The sequence below is a fragment of the Etheostoma spectabile genome, chromosome 21 (assembly GCF_008692095.1).
Source record: "Etheostoma spectabile isolate EspeVRDwgs_2016 chromosome 21, UIUC_Espe_1.0, whole genome shotgun sequence".
NCBI lineage: Eukaryota > Metazoa > Chordata > Actinopteri > Perciformes > Percidae > Etheostoma > Etheostoma spectabile.
The window spans coordinates 18,199,244-18,218,724 of record NC_045753.1 but is presented as its reverse complement, the minus strand read 5'-3'; the positions used below and the strand labels follow the sequence as shown (position 1 = coordinate 18,218,724).

General features: G+C 39.7%; 1 protein-coding gene across 4 annotated transcripts in view; it reads right to left on the bottom strand.

Moving 5' to 3' along the window:
* Positions 1 to 1,388: 1,388 nt before the first annotated feature.
* Positions 1,389 to 19,481, bottom strand: part of dnmbp (dynamin binding protein) — a 49,346-nt gene continuing 31,253 nt past the window's right edge. For 3 of the 4 annotated variants that reach the window (XM_032502036.1, XM_032502038.1, XM_032502039.1), the window contains 13 exons: positions 9,761 to 9,969; positions 8,962 to 9,061; positions 8,511 to 8,658; positions 7,060 to 7,077; positions 5,766 to 5,965; positions 5,542 to 5,672; positions 5,321 to 5,425; positions 4,727 to 4,855; positions 4,282 to 4,617; positions 3,945 to 4,133; positions 3,648 to 3,846; positions 2,814 to 3,508; positions 1,389 to 2,538 (listed from right to left, as the gene is read on the bottom strand). In XM_032502036.1, the coding sequence (XP_032357927.1) occupies positions 2,353 to 2,538; positions 2,814 to 3,508; positions 3,648 to 3,846; positions 3,945 to 4,133; positions 4,282 to 4,617; positions 4,727 to 4,855; positions 5,321 to 5,425; positions 5,542 to 5,672; positions 5,766 to 5,965; positions 7,060 to 7,077; positions 8,511 to 8,658; positions 8,962 to 9,061; positions 9,761 to 9,969 (2,645 nt within the window). In that variant the 3' untranslated portion in view covers positions 1,389 to 2,352. The remainder of the gene's footprint in view (positions 2,539 to 2,813; positions 3,509 to 3,647; positions 3,847 to 3,944; positions 4,134 to 4,281; positions 4,618 to 4,726; positions 4,856 to 5,320; positions 5,426 to 5,541; positions 5,673 to 5,765; positions 5,966 to 7,059; positions 7,078 to 8,510; positions 8,659 to 8,961; positions 9,062 to 9,760; positions 9,970 to 19,481) is intronic. The other variant, XM_032502037.1, reaches the window with a different exon arrangement.

Below are 19,481 nucleotides of genomic sequence, written 5' to 3'. Positions count from 1 at the left end.
AACGAATTTCAGTTGATCTTGCTTTGATCCAGATGGTAAACGCGCACAGGCTTCTTCCTCTCGGCACAGTCGACACCCTAGTTCAGTTATCTAAAACATGATCTTATAGTTTGGAAAAACCTTTGCTTCCTTTAATACATTGTTGTAATACCAATAGCTTTGAAGGCGATTTGACGTTCAAAACTGTGCCTGCGGAATTCTGGGTTAGTAAATTATGGACATGCGTACTGCCGTAGCAAAAGTCACACAAAAGAATCAGCTAGTGAGGTTTCAAGACAGTAAAGTAACAGTTAGCTAAGTGAGAGACGAGCAATGGAGTACAAACGCAAAAGCGGAGTTCAGAAGCGAAAATTTAAAAACAACCGAGAAAGAAAAACCAAAGCTTTCGAAAACTAAAGACGAGACTGCTAATGCTAGCATCCGCGCGCTTGGGGGGGTCACCACATCTGAAGCGTAACGAGCAGACAGCAGAGGACTGCGCGGATATGGTGTAAGTAGAACTTCTTATGTATTTGACTAATATTCAATCTACACACATTTGTGTTTGTAAAGCCTATGCGCAGACATGAATAATGTTTTTTAATGTGGCATGTCCTGGTGCGCCGTCACCTTTAATGTTTTAAATTGTGTTGCTGTCTCCAATAAGTTGAATCTGTTTCAGGGTGCGCCGTCACCAGTGTCCTCTGTTCTAATAGACCGGCTGCTGCGCTTGGTCTGCTGATAGCAGACTGCTGTTCTAAGGTTGCCCTGTGATCTTTATTTCTGCCGAGGCCATCACATCAAGTAAACAGTTTGTAGTCATGAGGCTTTTTCTATACACTGAGTCACCTGAGAGTTCTGAATATGTACGAGTGGATCTGCTTTGCTAAAGCTTTTTAGCAAATTGTATTACAAAATCTGGTTTACAATTACCATATTTTTGGACATTCTTAATGTTTTGCATTATGTAAAATACCATTACTCAGTACTGCATTTTATACATTCTTGCAAATTATTTTTATGCTGTGTCACATTTATGCAATACTAATATGTGAAAGTAATTGCTACTATAATCAAAGGACTATACTGTACTTGAACACAAAAACGCCAGTATACCCCCGATGTGTTTACAGTTTACCTTTTAGAGAGCATTATAGTTTAGTATATTTAAACATATTATTTTACCATCTTCCATGTTGTTAAAACAAATATGCATACAAAGCTTGCACAGATATGCAATGTCTTTTGTTCTAAAAAAAAAAAAAAAGCATTATTGTTGCATGGTAAAACAGCTGACTGAGTAGATTGACTTTAAAGTCTATGTGGCGTCTACTGATGTCATTAATAACTCTAAAACATGACAAATTACTAACAGTGATCTTCTACAACAGAGGAAACACAAACAAATATTCTTTCAGAGCTGTCATGATTTATCAGCTGAGCTGTTTTTTATTCAAACAGTGTGTACTTTACAGTGGGTGCAATAGCATATTCTCAATATACAGCACTAGCCTATTTATAAATGTACATAGGAGGTATGTGCAGAAATCAGACTGAAGATCAGACCATAATCTCTCTCTCTCCCTATTTAACATCCTCTTACAGGGAAATTGTGTCATCATCACCTGATTGCACAGTGTCAACCCAGTCAAAAAGTTTATTTAGGTTATTGACAAGGGGGGTGCTTGTAAACCGTATTCTGTAGCATATGCCATTCTTGGATTTAATTCAAATAGTCCATATTAATTTCATACAACACTCCAAATTCTTGTTGATGGCTTCACTGAAGACACGTCAAAACTCGCAACCAGTGGATAATCCTCATAAGTGCCTCAAACCTCGATTGTTAAACAGTATGGTATAGATCCATCTAATATTTATCATTCTAGTGGTGTAACAAACCACATGCTGGAAAAAGTCCTTAACACAGTGTTTAGATCAGTCTTTCTGCATTCCACTTGATGTATGTTTATAAGAACCAGTCTAAACCCAAAACATTCACATTTCCATTGCAATCTCCCAATGCGCTAACCTTTAAGACTGTTCTCTTAAACATGCAATTCATTGTCTTCAGCTCCACAGAATATGGCAAAAATCAGGAGCAATTCACAGGTTTTTCACTGAAAACGAGAGGAAATGGGTGCAGTTTCCAGTAAGTACAAATAATATAAAAAAGTATTTAAATATAGGCATATAATGTTAACTTTTAGGAGCAAAGTCAGCAGCAATAAGTCAGTCCTTTTCACTATCAAACTCTTTGACAACAGATCAAAAATAGGCCACCGCGTGTCCAGATGCTTGTTTGCCTTTTGTGTTCCGTCTGCTCGCAGAGTGAGCCTTCTTCAGGTCAAAGTCCAGTCTCGGGATTTTTTTTCAAGTATATTCTGATTTGCGGATGTAGTTGGAAGGCACGTAGCCACGCCGGCCTCCCGCCTCCGCCAGCCACCAATCACTGTTGCCGTTCATGTCCTTGAACTCTAATATCCGCAGCCGCTGATTGGCTGAGATGCTCAGTTCATTGGCACAACGGGCATCAAACGAGTAGAGAGCGTAGTAAATCTAAAAACATAGAAATAACAACGTCATTGTTAGTTTGTGTTTTAATTTTAAAAGCAGTATGAATGAATGTTTGTGGCCCTTTTAGTATCCAGGATCACCCTGTGGTACTGCACACTCTTCCGCACCAATTGTTACCAGGATTGTATAATTTTTCTACACAGACTAACTTTAAAAAAAGTTACTTTAATCACTTGAAAATAAATTGTCTGCCATGGTTTTGGTATGGTAAATGTCTGATTACATCATAGCAGTCACACTGTGATCACACATCTCACCTGATGACCATCTAATTCACTCTCATCTTCTGGTTCTGGTTCTGGTTCTGGTTCCGGTACTGGTACTGGTTCTGGCTCTGACTCGATGTACTCATCTCTGGAGTAAACAGTCCTTTTCTGGCCACTATTATCTCCATTTCTCCACTGGTATGAACTGTAGGTTTTGTCTGTGTGCCCATACCGCTGGGACCGACCGTTTCTGAGTGAAGAGTAAGAGTCGGTCTCTGAGAGGTCTGATATCTCCTTGTGGCTGCTCGGACTTGCACAACTCGTATCATACGTGTCTCTGTGATTGCCTGAATGCCGGTAAGAAGGCTCTGTGTCTCTGTGACTGGAGGAATTTCGGTGCGTTTGGTCTGAGAATTCCCTTGAGGGATTTCTTGGGGAGGAGTTTATGGAGTTGCTCTGACTGGATGAGTCAAGGTTGGGTGGATCTCTGTGACTTCTACGAGATGAGGCAGAGTCCAGCGAAGGGTGTGGCGATGAATGTATCTGGGGCTGCGATGTGGAAAAGCTGACGGTGGCCGATTCCTGGTTAAAGGTCAGTGTGCTGTTGCTGTTTTGGCGAGAGAAAACAGGGGAGGAGCCGCCGTAGCCTGACTCATTAGATGATTGGCTCTCGATGGACACATCCGACTGACTCCTGCGTGGGTTGTAGGGTTTGAGGAAGGAGCTGTACACAAAACCCTTGCCAACTGCAAAACAAAAAAAGCAAGATAAGACATAAAGTGTATTGCCGCGCCCTTTTTTCCCCAGAGGCTCATACATCAAAATATGTGGCTGATTCGTTAAACATTTTATTTCAAATCAGGGCTTAGAGTACAAATAACCCACCTCCAGTATCAATTAGCCAGCGGTTGTGGCTACCCATGGGGTCCTGTTGCTTGATTACACCCACAAGGTCTCCCTCTAGTACAGAGATGTCCAGATCCTGGGCTGCATTGAAGTTTCTCTCCGCCAGGAAAAGTTTCTCAGGACCATAGCGTACCAGAAGTCCTGCGCGGTGCTCATCTGTTTGCATGCTGTGGTTCGGCTGAAGGCGACAAGGACAAGACTGGTTAGATCATAAGCTCCTTGTGCATTATTTATTAAAATACACTATGGCATAAATGGGATGAGAGTTCAACTCACAGGTCCCTGCAGTTGTCTTTTTGAGGTCTGCTTCTCTAGAGTCTTCTTCTCGAAGGTCTTCTTTGTGGCGGTGGCTGGAGGAAGGTTCTCCGGGCAGAAGCTAAAGCTCTGCAGAAGTTGGAGAACTCGACCGTACTCTTCTTGGAACTTGGCTATTAGGTTGCCCTCTGTGCCAGCTTTGTTAGAAAACTGGAGACAAAGGTAAAGACAAAGGTCAAGTCAATACCAGAATGAGTACAACTCATTGGGAATGGATTAGAATTATTTCTAAACGCGTCCAAAAACATTCATGAAAAAATGTCCGACTTCCTACACCCACATAAACAAAGTAACTCACAGCCTGTAGGAGGGGCTTCAGCTCCCCCAATGTCGTCTTCATGAAGTCCTTCTGGGATTGAGCGAAAGCCCTCACACAGCCAGTAAACAGCTCCTCTGCTGCGACGTGGAACTTGGGGAGTTCGTCCAGAAGTTGGGCGTTGAGCGCCTCATAGTTGTTGCGCGCCACCTGCAGCTCATCCTGGACCCGGCGGTCCTTGAGGCGGTCAGCACGCTCCTTGCAGTTGTCGTAGTCCAGCAGCTTGTCGAAGCGCTTTTGGATGAGTTTGTGCGGCCCGGCGAACATGAGGAGGAGCTGGGTGAGAGGTTTGATGACTAAGCCCTCTGTGCGCTCCTTCTGCTCAGGGAAGAGAAGGGGGGATGGACAGATAAGGTGATGCGATCAGAGGTTATTCCCAACGCACTTTTACAGCATCTAAGTGAGGCTAAACAGGAAGAGGACTTACAAAGTGTGTGAACTGTTTGTCGCTGATGCAGCGGTGAGCTCTCTGGAAGCGCTCCGGGTCAAGGACGCTGCGCTCTGTGTAGATGTCACAGAAACTGATGGCTGCCAACACCTTCACAGATGCCGATTCCTAAAGAGATGCATTTCATTACGATCCATGTTGCTGTGAGAAGTACTCCAAAAACATGATACAACAACATATTGACAGTGGAATATGTGTTGAATGCACTGATTAGATAAAATGTAATCTTTTTATATGTTAAATCTTTCTCTCCTACAAAATTGTTATTCTTTACTATTCTAATGAACCAAACATTTCATAATCCTAATTCAATATTTAGCCATATCAATATAAATCAAGAATTATTAAATGTACATTTTCATTACAGACACTGGAAATATGGCCCATTACAAATACAGTTCTAAACAGTTTAACATATTGATTATGTTTAAGAAATTAGAATTAGTAGTGAAATTAAATCAAGAAGAGATCAGATTGCATTAAGAGTGTATCTACTTCCAGTTTCAGATATGGTCTAAATAACAAAGAGGCTGAGTTGGAGTTTTCCACGGGACAGAGGTAAATTGCTCCTACCCTTATATGTTGCAGGTACAAGGAAATGTCCCTGATAAAAGACTTGATGAGTCTCTCCTGCAGTCTGAACTTCTTCTCAGCCTCATCAAACGCTTCATCTTTAATCTGGGAAAAAAAAACAGAAGACAAAGAAGAGATCAGAACCAGCAGCTTTCATTCGGTGCATTCAGGCAGTCTTCCCTCTACTCGGGTTAAGAACTTGGCAAGGAGCAGTGATGTACCTGGGGTGAAATTCCTGTCAGGTGTTTGAGGTGGCTGCTGACTCGGTTGGATTTCTTGATAATGGAGTGCATGCTCAACTTGGAGATCTTGTCAATGAACGTGTCCTCGTCACCTTTCCTGTACTTCACCACTGTGGACAGCAGAGGGAAGACAGTTCAGAATTTGAACTGGATAAATGCTTTCCCAAATACAGACAAACCAGCAGGCTGTAAGAGATTTTTACCAAGGTCCTTCCTGCGCTTGTACTCGTTGATGTTTACGTTGATCTCTTTGATGGCCTGCAGAGCCTGAGTCAGCTGGGGCCGGTCGTGGTGGCTCTCCGGTGTGGCCCCCAGCAGCTCCATCAGCAGCAGCGGGTATCGCATCACCCGCTGCACCGGCTTGATTAAGAAAGAGCCAAGGTTGATGTAATTGGTTTTGCCCCTGAAAAGGTGACAGAGACGCCAGACGGTGTTTGGTTGAAGGGAAAAACAAGAATATGTGAAGAGTGAGAGACTCTCACAAACAGTCAGCATTCCAGCTACTATTACAGTCACCGCTATTGAATTACGTTCCCATGTTCATGTAACACATGTCTCTATATCATGTGGATTGCATAATCCAATGATATGTAACCATCATCACATTATCATATAGTCTGATGACGATCAATACAATTTTTGGGAGACATAAAAGAACAGGGAAGGCACAATAGGAAATCATAATGATTTGCTTGGTTTTAATGCATCTAGAGGACAAATGATTTAGCAACCATTTCAATTATTTAATTTGGTTGTTTACAATAAAAAATGTAATTTGATGTCTGCATGGAAGCCAATTTACATTTCTTCTAAAATGTTCTCATTATTACAAGATCATTTCTTGCTATTTTACAAAATAAAGACAACAAATTGATGGCATATTATTTGCCAAATAAAGGTAAACCCATTTCCACTTTTAAACAGTAAAACATGTCAATGCACAAATCTTCCCCTTCGTCATTGGAGGAAAACACATGCAGTTTCCCATGTTCATGGTGTCAGAGGTGGATTTTTGGTCAGGGTTTCTCTATAAAGCCAGTGTTCAGCCCTTCATGTTACAACATTCTCATAATACTGAGAAAAGATTTTATAATTGTTTTTAATAATATTGATTACACCAGTTACTGTAAATTGCAGTTGCTGTTTTAGTCCAGAAGATGGCATTAGATGTGTTTCCCAGGGTCAAAAATAGCCACAGAAGAGCAGGAATATTTCTTTTCACAACAATAGTATACAATATTCACAATCACGTGCAAAAGGGAATTGAAATGGCAGCACAGATGTTTTTCCACACACACACACACACACACACACACACACACACACACACACACACACACACACACACACACACACACACACACACACACACACACACACACACACACACACACACACACAAACGGGTAATTTTCAGGGAGGTTAGTGAGCAAAAGGCATGCATTCAAGATGATTCTCATGCTGTAAATCATGGCGGCACTGGTTATTGAGACTTACCACTCGCGATAAATGGCCCTGTTGAAGGAAAGGTTGGAAAGAGATAAAAAAATAAAACAGGATTTATAAACCTATGATCTGGTGATAACTTTCATGAATGTTTAACCTTTCCAGTCTTAAATTATGCAGAACTCAAAAGGAAGTATTTGCTAATGCACAGATAAAATCCAGGATTTTAGTTTGCAAGGTCAAAAGAACCTAGCCAACCGCACCCGCGGTTATGGTTTTGTTGTGTAATTTCTCTGTTAAAGCTGGAATTGGCCCAGTGTGGCAGTAAAATATGGCAATTTCTAGTCGGTGGCAGAAAACATGACCTTTTAAAAGCTGAATAGGCTGCACAGGAGATGCACACACACTTTAGAAAAGACTCTTTTCCTGAAAACACTGGCAACATTATGGTCAACTTACAAAATTATTAGAAAAACTGGGTTCAAAAACGAAACTAAAAACACCTTCATGTCAACAAGGGATTGACCGTATGCACACACAGCTGTACATCGTCCTTTTCCTTTTATTTATTAAAACTTCTTGGAACCATCTGCCTTTTTTGGCTAAAGCTTCCGGTCTAACACAACCTGTGTTTATCTAACACAGATGACTTTATTTTACAGCAGTTTCAACTCAAGTGTCTGAGTCACTGATGGTGAAACCAGACACATGAAACCAGGTAGGGCACATTCTTGGACTGCTCTACATTTCTGAGGAGCAGTCATAGTGCTCCATCTCCAGGAACACACAGTAAGGGCCTCTTTACAGAAAAATGGTACTACGGTATAAAAAATAATTTCTATGTTTAATTAAAGATTTACTAAGCCTGCAGCTCTAGCATAACTACCCAACCATCAAAGTTCAAAGTCCGCTAAAGAAACTCCATCATAAATGAATTCCATGAGCCCATCGGCTAACAGGAAACACAAAGTGTGATGCCAGGAAATCTGAATGCCTTAAAGATCCTCCGTATTTAGTCCAGCTTTATGTCATCTTTGTGCGTTTAGATGAACGGTGTGTGCCTTCGCCCATGCACTGGCGCCACGGAGGAAAGGCACACACTGTCCATCTAAACGTATTGCCCACACTGCCATGACACAGAGCTGGATTGAAATCAGCAAAATATCTCTTTAATTGTCCACAGACTCCATTTTAAAGTTTTTATTCTACTGCAAAAAAAACTTTTTAAAGTTACATTTTGAAAAGGGTTACACAACACAGTGTAACAATACAGCTCCCATTACTTTTCCACTTCCACTGTGCTCCATTCTTCATCTTTAACAGTTAGAGTTTTACTTCAACTGTATGTTTGTATTAGTGGCCACTCTAAGTGTTCATGCTTTTACACACACACAAACATGCAAAATGTATTTTTAAGTCAAACACACAAGTCAAAGCTAAAATCTAAAACTAGTGAGTGACTCTGTTTTTTTGGACACATTTTCCTTCTCTCAGTGACTTACCTCAGTCTCTCCAGACACTCTAACACGTGATGCTGGATGTTTTCATCCTTCTCATAGCTCTTGAGCAGAGAGATGGCATCATCATGGTTCTGGCAGTAGATCTTGTACACCTCTTCCAGCTCAGCTTTAAAGCTCAGAAATACATTTCCTGAGAGCACAGGGTACAGAAACAAAAGTAAATGTGTTTTCTTTTAAAAAAGGGAAACCGGAGAAGGAAAATATGTTTCAGTAATATAAAAAATTACACCCTAACAGACAGAAAAGTTGGGAAGTCGGTACAGACAGAAATCTGGACTGTTACAATACTTTACATTAACAGTAACCTCAAAATGCGTCAACTACATACTAGATTAGGTGACAGTTTATGGTTGTAATGTGGATAAAGTTCAAAGCACAGCATGCAGAAGGAAGTCCCTTGACTCGACAGTTTAATTAAAAACTGGCTTCTTACCAATAGAGTCTGTGTCCTGCAGTGTTTCAAACAAGCGTTGGGACAGGTCGATCACGGAGCTGATGTTGCCAAAGAGTCCATCAAAGTCCACATTCTTCACCTTTAGGAAATGCAGAACGTTTTAAATCGGTGCTAAAAGTTCCTCTGTGCTGTTCACTGATAAAACAATTTTTTCCCCCTGAGTATCATAGTTAAATAAATATATCCTATCCTTGATTCAGAAACCTAGAAAAACCCTTATCCTAGGATTGAGAAACCTGTTTATACTAGCTAGAATACTTACTTGTTTGTAGGTGCCTCCACAAGTAATGTAGTAGTTAGTCAGTAAAACTAAAAATGAGATATTAACTCAAAATAAAAGTCTGACATTTGTAATGTGGACGATACATTTTAAATGTCGCTCTCATCTTCCATATTTGAAGATTAGATGAAGAATGTACTGTAAATCCAGCAAAGGGGTAGAAACCAAACTGAGTAGCGTATACTCATGGATAAAGGAGAGGTGACTAACCAGCTTTCTCTACAGTATGATTCATGTAAACTTCATATCCTAAATATGATCTCAAAAGCCTCTGTTGTCTCTGTAAAACTCAAACTGTATCTGTTTCAGGTTGATAGTGTTTAACAGGCTCCTTATATCTACCCTAACTCATGAATCTCAATATATGAAAAGTAAGTCGATAGATAGATCCCGTATTTTACAGGGTTTCAGACCTTCAACCTTTTTTTTTTTCTAAACCATGCTCTTAACATACTCTTAATCCACCTCCACAAGATCTGGATTAGAGATCTTTATTACCTGCTTCTTCTGCAGTGGCTCGACAATCTCCTTGACACACATCTGCAGGTCTTTGATGTAGTCCTTCTCCGTCTGCAGAAGCTCCTCAATGACCTTTAACCTCTTCTCCAGCATCCTCAGCTCGGGGTCCTCGGTGCCGGCAGCAGGGCTGGCGTCCAAGGTTGGGGAGGACTCCAGGGGTTTGGGTTGTGACGACAGGAGCGTCATCTCTGGAGAGACGGAAAAGAGACCGATTTAGTTCCATCTAAACTAAAATGACAATAGTTTTTGATCTTACAGCTACTTTTTTTAATCATTGTTATTTTGATTAAGCAGTTTTGAAGACACAACTGTATATTTGTGTAAACATGTCTCATTAATTGCCATGGAATTGGCATTAACTCAAAGATTGTTTTAGAAAAAAACACAAAGGGCCTTTTCTAAACATGACCATGTCCAAAAAGGGAAAAAGAAGAACGTTCCCAGCCAATGTCCCATTCACTGTATCCAAATATACTGCTGCCCGCCCAGGCGCCCACCCACCCGGCCCGCCCTTTACTCTTCCCCTTGTCTGACTAGCTTTTGATCAATGTCTGTGCTGTCACTCCCAGAGGGGTGATCTCTGGGGATGCCGGGGACTGGAGGGAGAGCCTGGTTCATGCACCACTGCTTTTAATGAATGAACCCAAAAGTGGAGTGGACTCAGGCTCTTTGTGTGTGGCACAATGGCCTGTGACAGCAACTAGAGACGTACAGGCTCTCGGGGACCGAGCAGACATTAAATACGTAAGAGGCAGTTAGAGGGGGACTGAGGGAAGAGAGATAACGGTACTGGAGAGTGAATATACGTGTTGTACATATTTCTAAAGATATCTTCCATTGCCACATCTGCTATCTGTATATTTTATTACACAGTGACACATTAAGCTCTTATGTTCAAAAGATATGTCTAGTGATATTCTCTGTATTTCCTATCCCAATCCCACAAAAAGAGAAGGGATGATGAATTGTTTGTGTATCCAAAGTCTGGGCTTATTCCTTTGTGCCATAGAACTCCATTGTCATCCAAAAGCTATAAAATAAGCCATACTGTTGGACTCGCTGCTAGACCATGAACATGGACACTTTGGTTTATTTAAAGTTGATTCCACAAACAACATAAATACTCACTAGAGCACCAAATCTTTACTTTTGCTTGAGTAATTTTTGTTAACACCTAGAGTTTTAGGAAATTATTTACGCTTTTTTGAATATTATAGTATATATTCATAACCTTTATTTAAGATTAAAATCTTCAGAAGAAATAAAAAGACTTGGGGCTGATTATGTTTTAAAGTATCGTGAGATTGACTAAGACAATGTTGGTTTAGGTCTTCTCAGGAGTTTTTTGATGATAATAAAAATATAAATCATTAGCAGCCTTACCCTTTAAGTAGAGGAGGAAAAAATACAGTAGCAGCAGAAACACGGGTGCATACAATGCAAGTACCACTGATAATGAGTTGTGCTCTAAATTAGATTAACCTATGCAAAGTGGATCAATGTGATATGTTGATGAACCCCCATAATTAAATCTGTGGAGGGGAAACACTACTGCCATTGGAGGTTGTGGATGTTTTAGTAGAAAGGTCTGTTACATCTCAGTAGGTCAAGATGTGCAGCGTTGGGTTGACAGACGAGGGTGACGTCACCCTTGCTCCTTGAACAGATGCCGTCAGAGGCTAATGAAGTTAACTCTGCTTCTTACCCTCATGTTACCCCATGCACTTGAAAATACTTGCATGCTTCCGACACATATAGCCAGACTGCTGCAGCATAACAGTTTTCTTTAAATCACATCAAAATAAGTTTCATCCTTTTGAAAATGTATCTAAGTGTGACCACTTCTCACGAAAGTAAGAACAAACATAAGACCTTTTAAAAGTTCATTACAAAGATTTTTACATTTTGATGCAAACTAAAATATTAAATTTCATGACCCGACTGTGTGTCTGATCCTCGGGCCACCTGCCTTGTCTCCTTCCCACCCTGACCTCATACTTCTCTCTTCACGTGACTTGGCTAAAGCTCAACTCAAAGGAGCTTTTCTCACCGCTTGCACCATCATACCTCCCCGCAGCATCCGCCACTGCTGCCCAGATAACTGCCAATGCTCCAGCATTTCCCCACTGGTGAGAAAGTAGCTCCCTAATGGGTTTTACAAGTCATACAGCAGCAATGTGATACAAAGAGAAGCTGAAAACAAAAGACTCAGAGTTTAATTGGAATCAATCGGTTCATTCCCACGTTTGATCCTCCACATACACAACTACATCATATGCTCCACTTCACAGGCTTAAACATGCAGCTATTTCCATCATAACCAACCTGTGAACCGACATGACCACATTTTGACCCACTTTAATGGATGTTTCTTTGTTTATGAAGTATTAGAAAGAGGGCAAACACACACAAAAGGCTTTAAACAATTAAAGTATATTTATTCATTCATTCATTTCAAATTTAATGTACAGCAAACTGCTATTCCTTAGTCATCTAGAATTTATTAATTCCTAGGGCACGGTGCCAATACTGTGTATTTGATACCAGTTCCAAAACTTTTTAACTTTTTAACAAAAAATTCAACATTATGGTACAATTTCTTTTTTTTCAGCTCTTTTACACCTTGTGACAAAATGTGGTCAAACCTCTCAAAATACATACACACATGTGAGCCCCATCTTTGTGCGTAACCTAGTTTTTCATGCACCCCCCTGTCATTTAACGTTAGACAACCAATCACATTCCAGTTATTAGATCTTGGTAAAAACACGCTGCATGCTTATTGGCTCAGATGCTAATGAGATTTACTCCTTAGGTATTGAAATTTGGTATTTAATGACGGGGCATTTTTTTGAAGTACCAAGCCCTACTGGTGCCCATACGGTTGGGTGTAACATAGAATATCAGCATGTGAAACAAGATCACCCAAACACCCAGAGTGTTTCCTGTTGCTGCTAGCTGAGTGACAGGCCGATCCATTAGCATCTATTAAATCACACACCTGTGACTGGATCAGACACTAATCAGTCAGTGCAAACATACAGTACAGTAAGACAGGATATGTAAACACACTACGACATACTGGAGAACTGGTGTGACATGCATATAACCGTATGATCGACTCTTTATAGCGAACATCCAGGCAAGGAAAAACAGGGTTCGTGACTCTGCGGGGGGGCTGGAGGGTGTTTGCACAGAAACCCTGCTGCATGAGGGTTATTCTGTGAGTGGCATTGTTGCAAATGCTGACCTGGTTACACACATTAGAGAGTTTTGAAAATTAAACAAAGAGACTGCCTATGTAATCTCTTGAAATATAGGGGGTTATATGGGCTAATGAAGGCAGAGGAACTGTATTCTCTTGATTCCCGGAATTTACTAAATGTCTCCCCATTCGACTGTAATGTGCCGTTTATTAACTTACATTAAGGCTGCCTGATGGTGATAATTGCACTAACACTCAGAAAATATGTTCTTTTCTTCCAAAATCAAAGAACATAAACTCTGAGATAGTAATGTGTCCTAGCTATAAGTAAGTGTTTGCATTGCAAAGGCATAAACAGGTGGAATCAGTAGAGTGGAGCCGGTTTCCAAACACCAGGTTAATCTCGATACCTTCGCAGCGTTAAACCTGGATCAGTTTTACATCATTCTTACATAATTCCTGATTTGGAAAGGTTTGGCGATTTACTCAGCAAACGTATCCAGAGAACTCAGTAAACCTACTTCTTGGAAACAGGTGCCTGGACACTTTACACAATCAGACTATTTCAAAATGGTTACAAGTTGGAACCAGTTCTTGATTGCCATCCTTATGAATCATGTTCAACACTTAGCTTATAGTAAAAAAATACACAGATTGGATTTCGGGGACAGCCAGAACAGGGAGTGTGCTTTTTAGCATTATGAAATGACTTCAGCCAGATAACATCTCTCACTGCACCGCACCTTTCTGTCTTCAGACGCCCAGTATGACGGCAGTCACAGTAACAACTAACACAGGTCAACATGATTTAACAAAAAACTAAGTAAGGGATTTCAGGTGGCACAAACAATGTACTTTACTTGGACAATGTACTTAAAGCTTTCGTGTGTAACTTGTCATATTTATAAATGCCCGTTACATTCAAGCCATTGCCAAATGAGTTGATACAAAGCTAATTAAGACTATCCGTTCCACACAACTCTCTCTGTATTTCTCAGTATGGCTATGTGTAGAAAGTGATGTAGTCCGGTGACTTTAACACGCAGAAACCCAAGCGAAGATAATAACCTCTTCTGAAGAATCCTCCGTGTCCTCCTGGTTACAGGCATCTGCGGAAGGCTTGTGCCATGTTGATGCAACAACAGTGTTGTTGTCATTACTTAGAATTCCTCATGGAGGAAACAGAAACTACGCACTATAGCTTTAAAGCTACGTTGTGTAATGTTTGTGCCGCTACTTGTTTTTCTGCATTAGCGTAGGTATCGTTGGTAATGAAGGTACCAAGGTTGCAATTCTCCTGGAACTGATTGGGGCAGCATAGATGCATAAGTGTTTTAGTTGGTCAACAAGTGGTAAAGAAGAAAACGCCTATCAACACACGGGAAATAGAAGATAGCGCCAAGTTTAGTCTAAAATGGAATAATAAAGGAAAAACTTCCCATTCTCAGTGGATGACAACGGTCATACTGTATAATTGATGCTTTGAAGCTGGCATGCAAACAATGTCATCATTCATTTTCAAACACCTCAAATTTGGCTAAGGTGAGTGAGTTCCAAGTCATATTAACATTAAGGATAGACAGATTATCGGCCCTGGCCGATTATCAAGCCATTTTTTGGCAATTTTAACATTATCTATATCAGTGTTTCATTTGCCTGATAACCGATTTTAAAGTTTATTATTTAAAAAGTGCACGATTTTGCTCCGCTACAGCTTTGTTTCTGTCACTGTTTCGGTTTCACTCACCACTGAGTCTGACTTAATGTACCGCCCACAACACTATCTGACTATCCGTTACTGGGTATTATATTGAAAGTTTCCAATTTGTTAAATAATTGCTTAAAACATTTAAATAAGTTTAGTTTTGAAGTTTGTAACATTCCAAAATCTTAAGATTTTCATTTTCACCGTAAATGCATATTGGTTCTTAATTTGGTTATTGGTTTCATCCACTACCAATTATCAGTTGATCCCTAATTAACCCTAATTAACATTATATGCAAACTGTAAAACTTCTAATCCTTATCCTGAAACACAGGCCCTATATGTTTGTTTGAGGCAGTGTGCATTGTTGCTGTGAAACCAGCTAACGTTATGCTCCATGTAATGTTTTTGATAGCCAGTTATTTAACAACGCTAACGCATTGCAATCTTATAAACTACCATGGGCTACCATGCATCCCCATTCTGCCTGGGTCCTTGTCAGCAAAATGTATCCTAATGTCACTGGATTTAATAATTATTGAAATATTAATGGTTTTAAAAAAATCCTTTCCACCTAACACCATGTCAGCGAATTTAAAGTAATGCTTGCATTTAGAGTATAATAATGAATTTAGAGTTATACAAATTTAATTTTACAGTCCCTTATCAATGCTTTTGTAACGTATTTAAAAAAAACTGAAAATTCCCCATTAAATCTTAGCTTTAAAAACACAAAACAAAAATAAGAAATATTTGCCCTAAAATTCACTGATGCATTCTCCTCAAGGCACTATATGTCTGCTGCCTTGTACACAGGCAAAAAGAGAGTTAGAGGGAGAGAAGAGAAGACGATGAGGCTTCACCCACCTGCTGTTTGCAACTTTCTTCAAACCACTCCAAAAACAAGCACGTATACACACACCCCCACACACACACACACACAGCGGTTCAAACAATGCCACCCATTCTACGATAGTCCATTGTCAATATGAAGTCCAGCTCCTGAGCCTTGTAGAGGACTGTGCGTCCTTCTGCAAAAACTCCATTCCAGATCTCCAATTACCATGAGAATGGATGGGAACCCATCATTAAACACAAACACACACACACACACACACACACACACACACACACACACACACACACACACACACACACACACACACACACACACACACACACACACACACACACACACACACACACACACACACACACACACACACACACACACACACGAGAGAGGACGACCACTCTGGCAGACAATAAAACCTGGAGCTGGACTATCGCTGCTTGTTGTTTAAAATGAGATGAGAAAACAGGTGTCCTGCTTCAACATGCTGCGTCCCATCCATCCTACACACTAATCATCATAGCATACTGTTTTAGCAGTTAGTATACAAAAATAATCAACTTCCTTGTTAATTTTATACTAACAGGAAATGATATAATACGTGTGAAGATGTTTGTTGGAACCGTTTTACCATAACTCACAAGTTATTTAAAGTACGTGCTGCAGTATGCATACAATTATGACATACTACCTCTTCATAACATTGCACAAAAATTGGACCCTCTTGATCATATATGCTGCACAAAGGTCTGTGGATAAAAATAGCCCAAAAAGCATGCTGGCTTGTATACTGCAAAACCCAACTTGATGCAGTAGGACATACTTGTATTTCTGGCATACTACATTTGACATACTATGTATTGGGACATACTAAAACGTTTTGGGGGATAATAAATAGTATGGTATGGCTCTTTTAAAGATATGTTGCTAGATTTCTCTTTGCTTTGGTTAACTATATATCCTAACTCTACAATGATTTCTAAACTTAATTAATCTATTAGAACTTTTGGTGGTGGAAATTCAGAGAATAGCCCCTAGTTTATCTGATCATGTTCCTTTTAGATTTTAATGCTGTTTTTCTGATGGAAAGGTGTTGTTACGAACACTAACTCATGTGCGGCTCCTGTAACATTTAAAAGTGGTTATGCTGAATAGGATGGCTCAAGTCCAGTGAAGTGTAAGTGCATTTCTGTGATTAATCTGTTTCATGTTTCACAGTCTACTGACACCTAGCCTGGCTCCTCCTCTGACAGGCAGAATTTTATCAAAATGATAATGCCTAGACTCAATATCTTCCATTCAATGTTCCCAAGTTATCTTGCATTCAAGGTGCATGCACTTCATTTTTTATATAAATACAAACTCTTTTATATAATTACAAAACCATCCAAGTAATATCAAAATATTAGTTTTATGTTAAAAATCACTGTCCTTTAAAGATGCGTTACTTTGTTGCACAACTGCAACAAATCCAGTTTTAAAACAATACTTTTCTGAATTCATGGTCTTTAGTTGGCGTGCTCCAATAATAGCTGTGCAAAGTCAAAAGTTTTGGTCTGCACAGAGCACTCTAAGGTCAGACACAATCAGTGCTGTGTGTGTTCTGCTCCAAAGTTCACAGCAGAATGCACAGTCACCATGGCGACGTGAATAGCAGGGGCCCTACTTATATCAAGCCAAGTTTTGTAGAACAGGGAGTGGCTTTGCTGAAATAATCACATGTGAAACTCTGCGTGAGTGTGTCTGTGTTCAGTTAGGACATGTAGCATAAAGTTCATACAAGCTCCCAGACTCTTGAAAATACCAACACTTGTAACAATGTTTACCTAACAACATGCAAACAATGACGTAATTATTCTGGATGTTTAAAAAAAATCCATGAACCTGTTAACTGGCATAAGAAAACCATAGCACAGGTGGAGCAAATATTAAAAACACTTTTAAAGGGCCTCAAACTGTGGCAAAGTTGTGTTTTAGAGAAAGAAGCAGCACTGCTTCAATTTGAACTGAAACATTTTGAGCATATGTTTGAATCCCCACAATTTTATTTGCTATATCCCCATCCTTTTGTCCAGATGTATACCCCCAGCTGTTGCCCCATGCAGAAGGTCACTTAACAAATGAAATATAGGGGAGTATATTCAGTGACACACCATCCTGTTTATCTTGTTTTAGGGTCAAATGTCAAAAGGTCACATTCCTGCTCCTGGCAGAATCTCACAGCAACATGTGCCATTGTTGGAAATTCCTTGTAATTACAGCCCTCCATGAAGTCATTATTAAAGCAGGTTGTGTGCTGATACATGTAGCATTCAGCATGTGATTTTCTCCAGACTTAATCCTGTGATTAGTGTCAACTCTTCTGGTTTCCAGGTGGATGAGGCTACAGTCTAATTAACAAGTTTAAAAAAATGCGTTGCTACAATGTTGAATGGTAAATGGGACCAAGACTGTGATCTTTGGCTTCCTTGGAATTTCTCATTTCGCCTAATTTCTATGATGAACAATGTCCAATTACTTCTAGAGACCATCAGTTTTGCATATGTGCAGCGGAAGCTTTAGGAAGAACCAAAGCCATTAAGTGAGGGACCTTTTCAACCCAAAAGCTGTACTGTCTTCAAGTAAATGAAGGAGGAGGTCTATTGGGTCCCACAGGTACTTTGGTAATGCACAGTGGTGCAACAACATAAAAAAATCTAATGCAAATAAAAAAACGGTAAATTAAATTACATTTTCTTTGTTTTTATGCAGCCATTTTGCATTCAGTCTGATGACTATTTCCTGAGAGACCTTTTTTCTTTACTGCCTGTGTGGGAAAATGTTTTTTTCTTCACTACAACCTGAGTGTGAGAACTGTATTGAGACTTTGATATGACTGAACATGCAGCATCATATCTGTTGTAATTGTAGGACAAGTAATGACAGAGATCTGCCTGAGGGCTTTATGAGTTTTTCCACAAGCAAAGAAGATTATTTGGTTAAACTGTTCTGGGCATTGCACTCTACTCAAGGGCTGGGTGACAAAATGCTTTCTTTATATTCCTCAGTAAAACCTGTATCATTGCTACAGACAAGAAAATATGCTTCTTAATTTAAACACCATCTAACAAGAGCATAGTATATTAAAAACAACTGGACCAGACTCACAGTAATAGCTAATTATCCGGCTTGCTATTGCTCTTAAAATAAAACTAGATATTATAACTATCCTATTAACAATTGAAAACAAAAACACACACACACACACACAAGTTAATGGAGCCTAATTACGGCAAGTGTCCAGTTGAGAGCAGCTGATATGCATACACTGATATGTGTAGCAAATAGCAATTAGAACATACGTAGTAGTGACAACCTGGATTTTTTAGGTAATGACTTTGTTTATGAACTTGACTATTTTGCATGAACATGATTTACAACCACATAAACTGGCAATATGAACGAGGCCTTATCAAGAGTAAACTATGTCAAATATCTTTTTCCACACTTCTATCTAAAAAAAGTGTCCTGTTATGTATGCAGGTACCAGTAGCATCCTCTAACCCGGAAGGTAGAAGTGAAGAGTTTTTAACACTGATGTGCTGCGGTTACTATGTATGTGTGTCTGTAACAATAACTTTTACATTTTGGAAGGTATAGGACTATATATGAGGGTGTATCACTCATATAAAGCATCTAAACTTCTTCCACTATGATAAGACAAGGATTGTTCTGAAACCCAACATTGACCAAAGATATGTTAATGCAAATGAAATGCACTAAAGATTTAACAATCTTCAACTATTAAATCTGGATGACACACGCATGATTATCAGAAATTGTTTAAAAAGAAAAGCTAGGATGAAGATGAACCAAAAAAAAAAGCATACACAGCATGTGAGTGTGACCACCACTGACTCATGCAGGCTTTTGTACTAATGAGCTCAATCATTTTTTG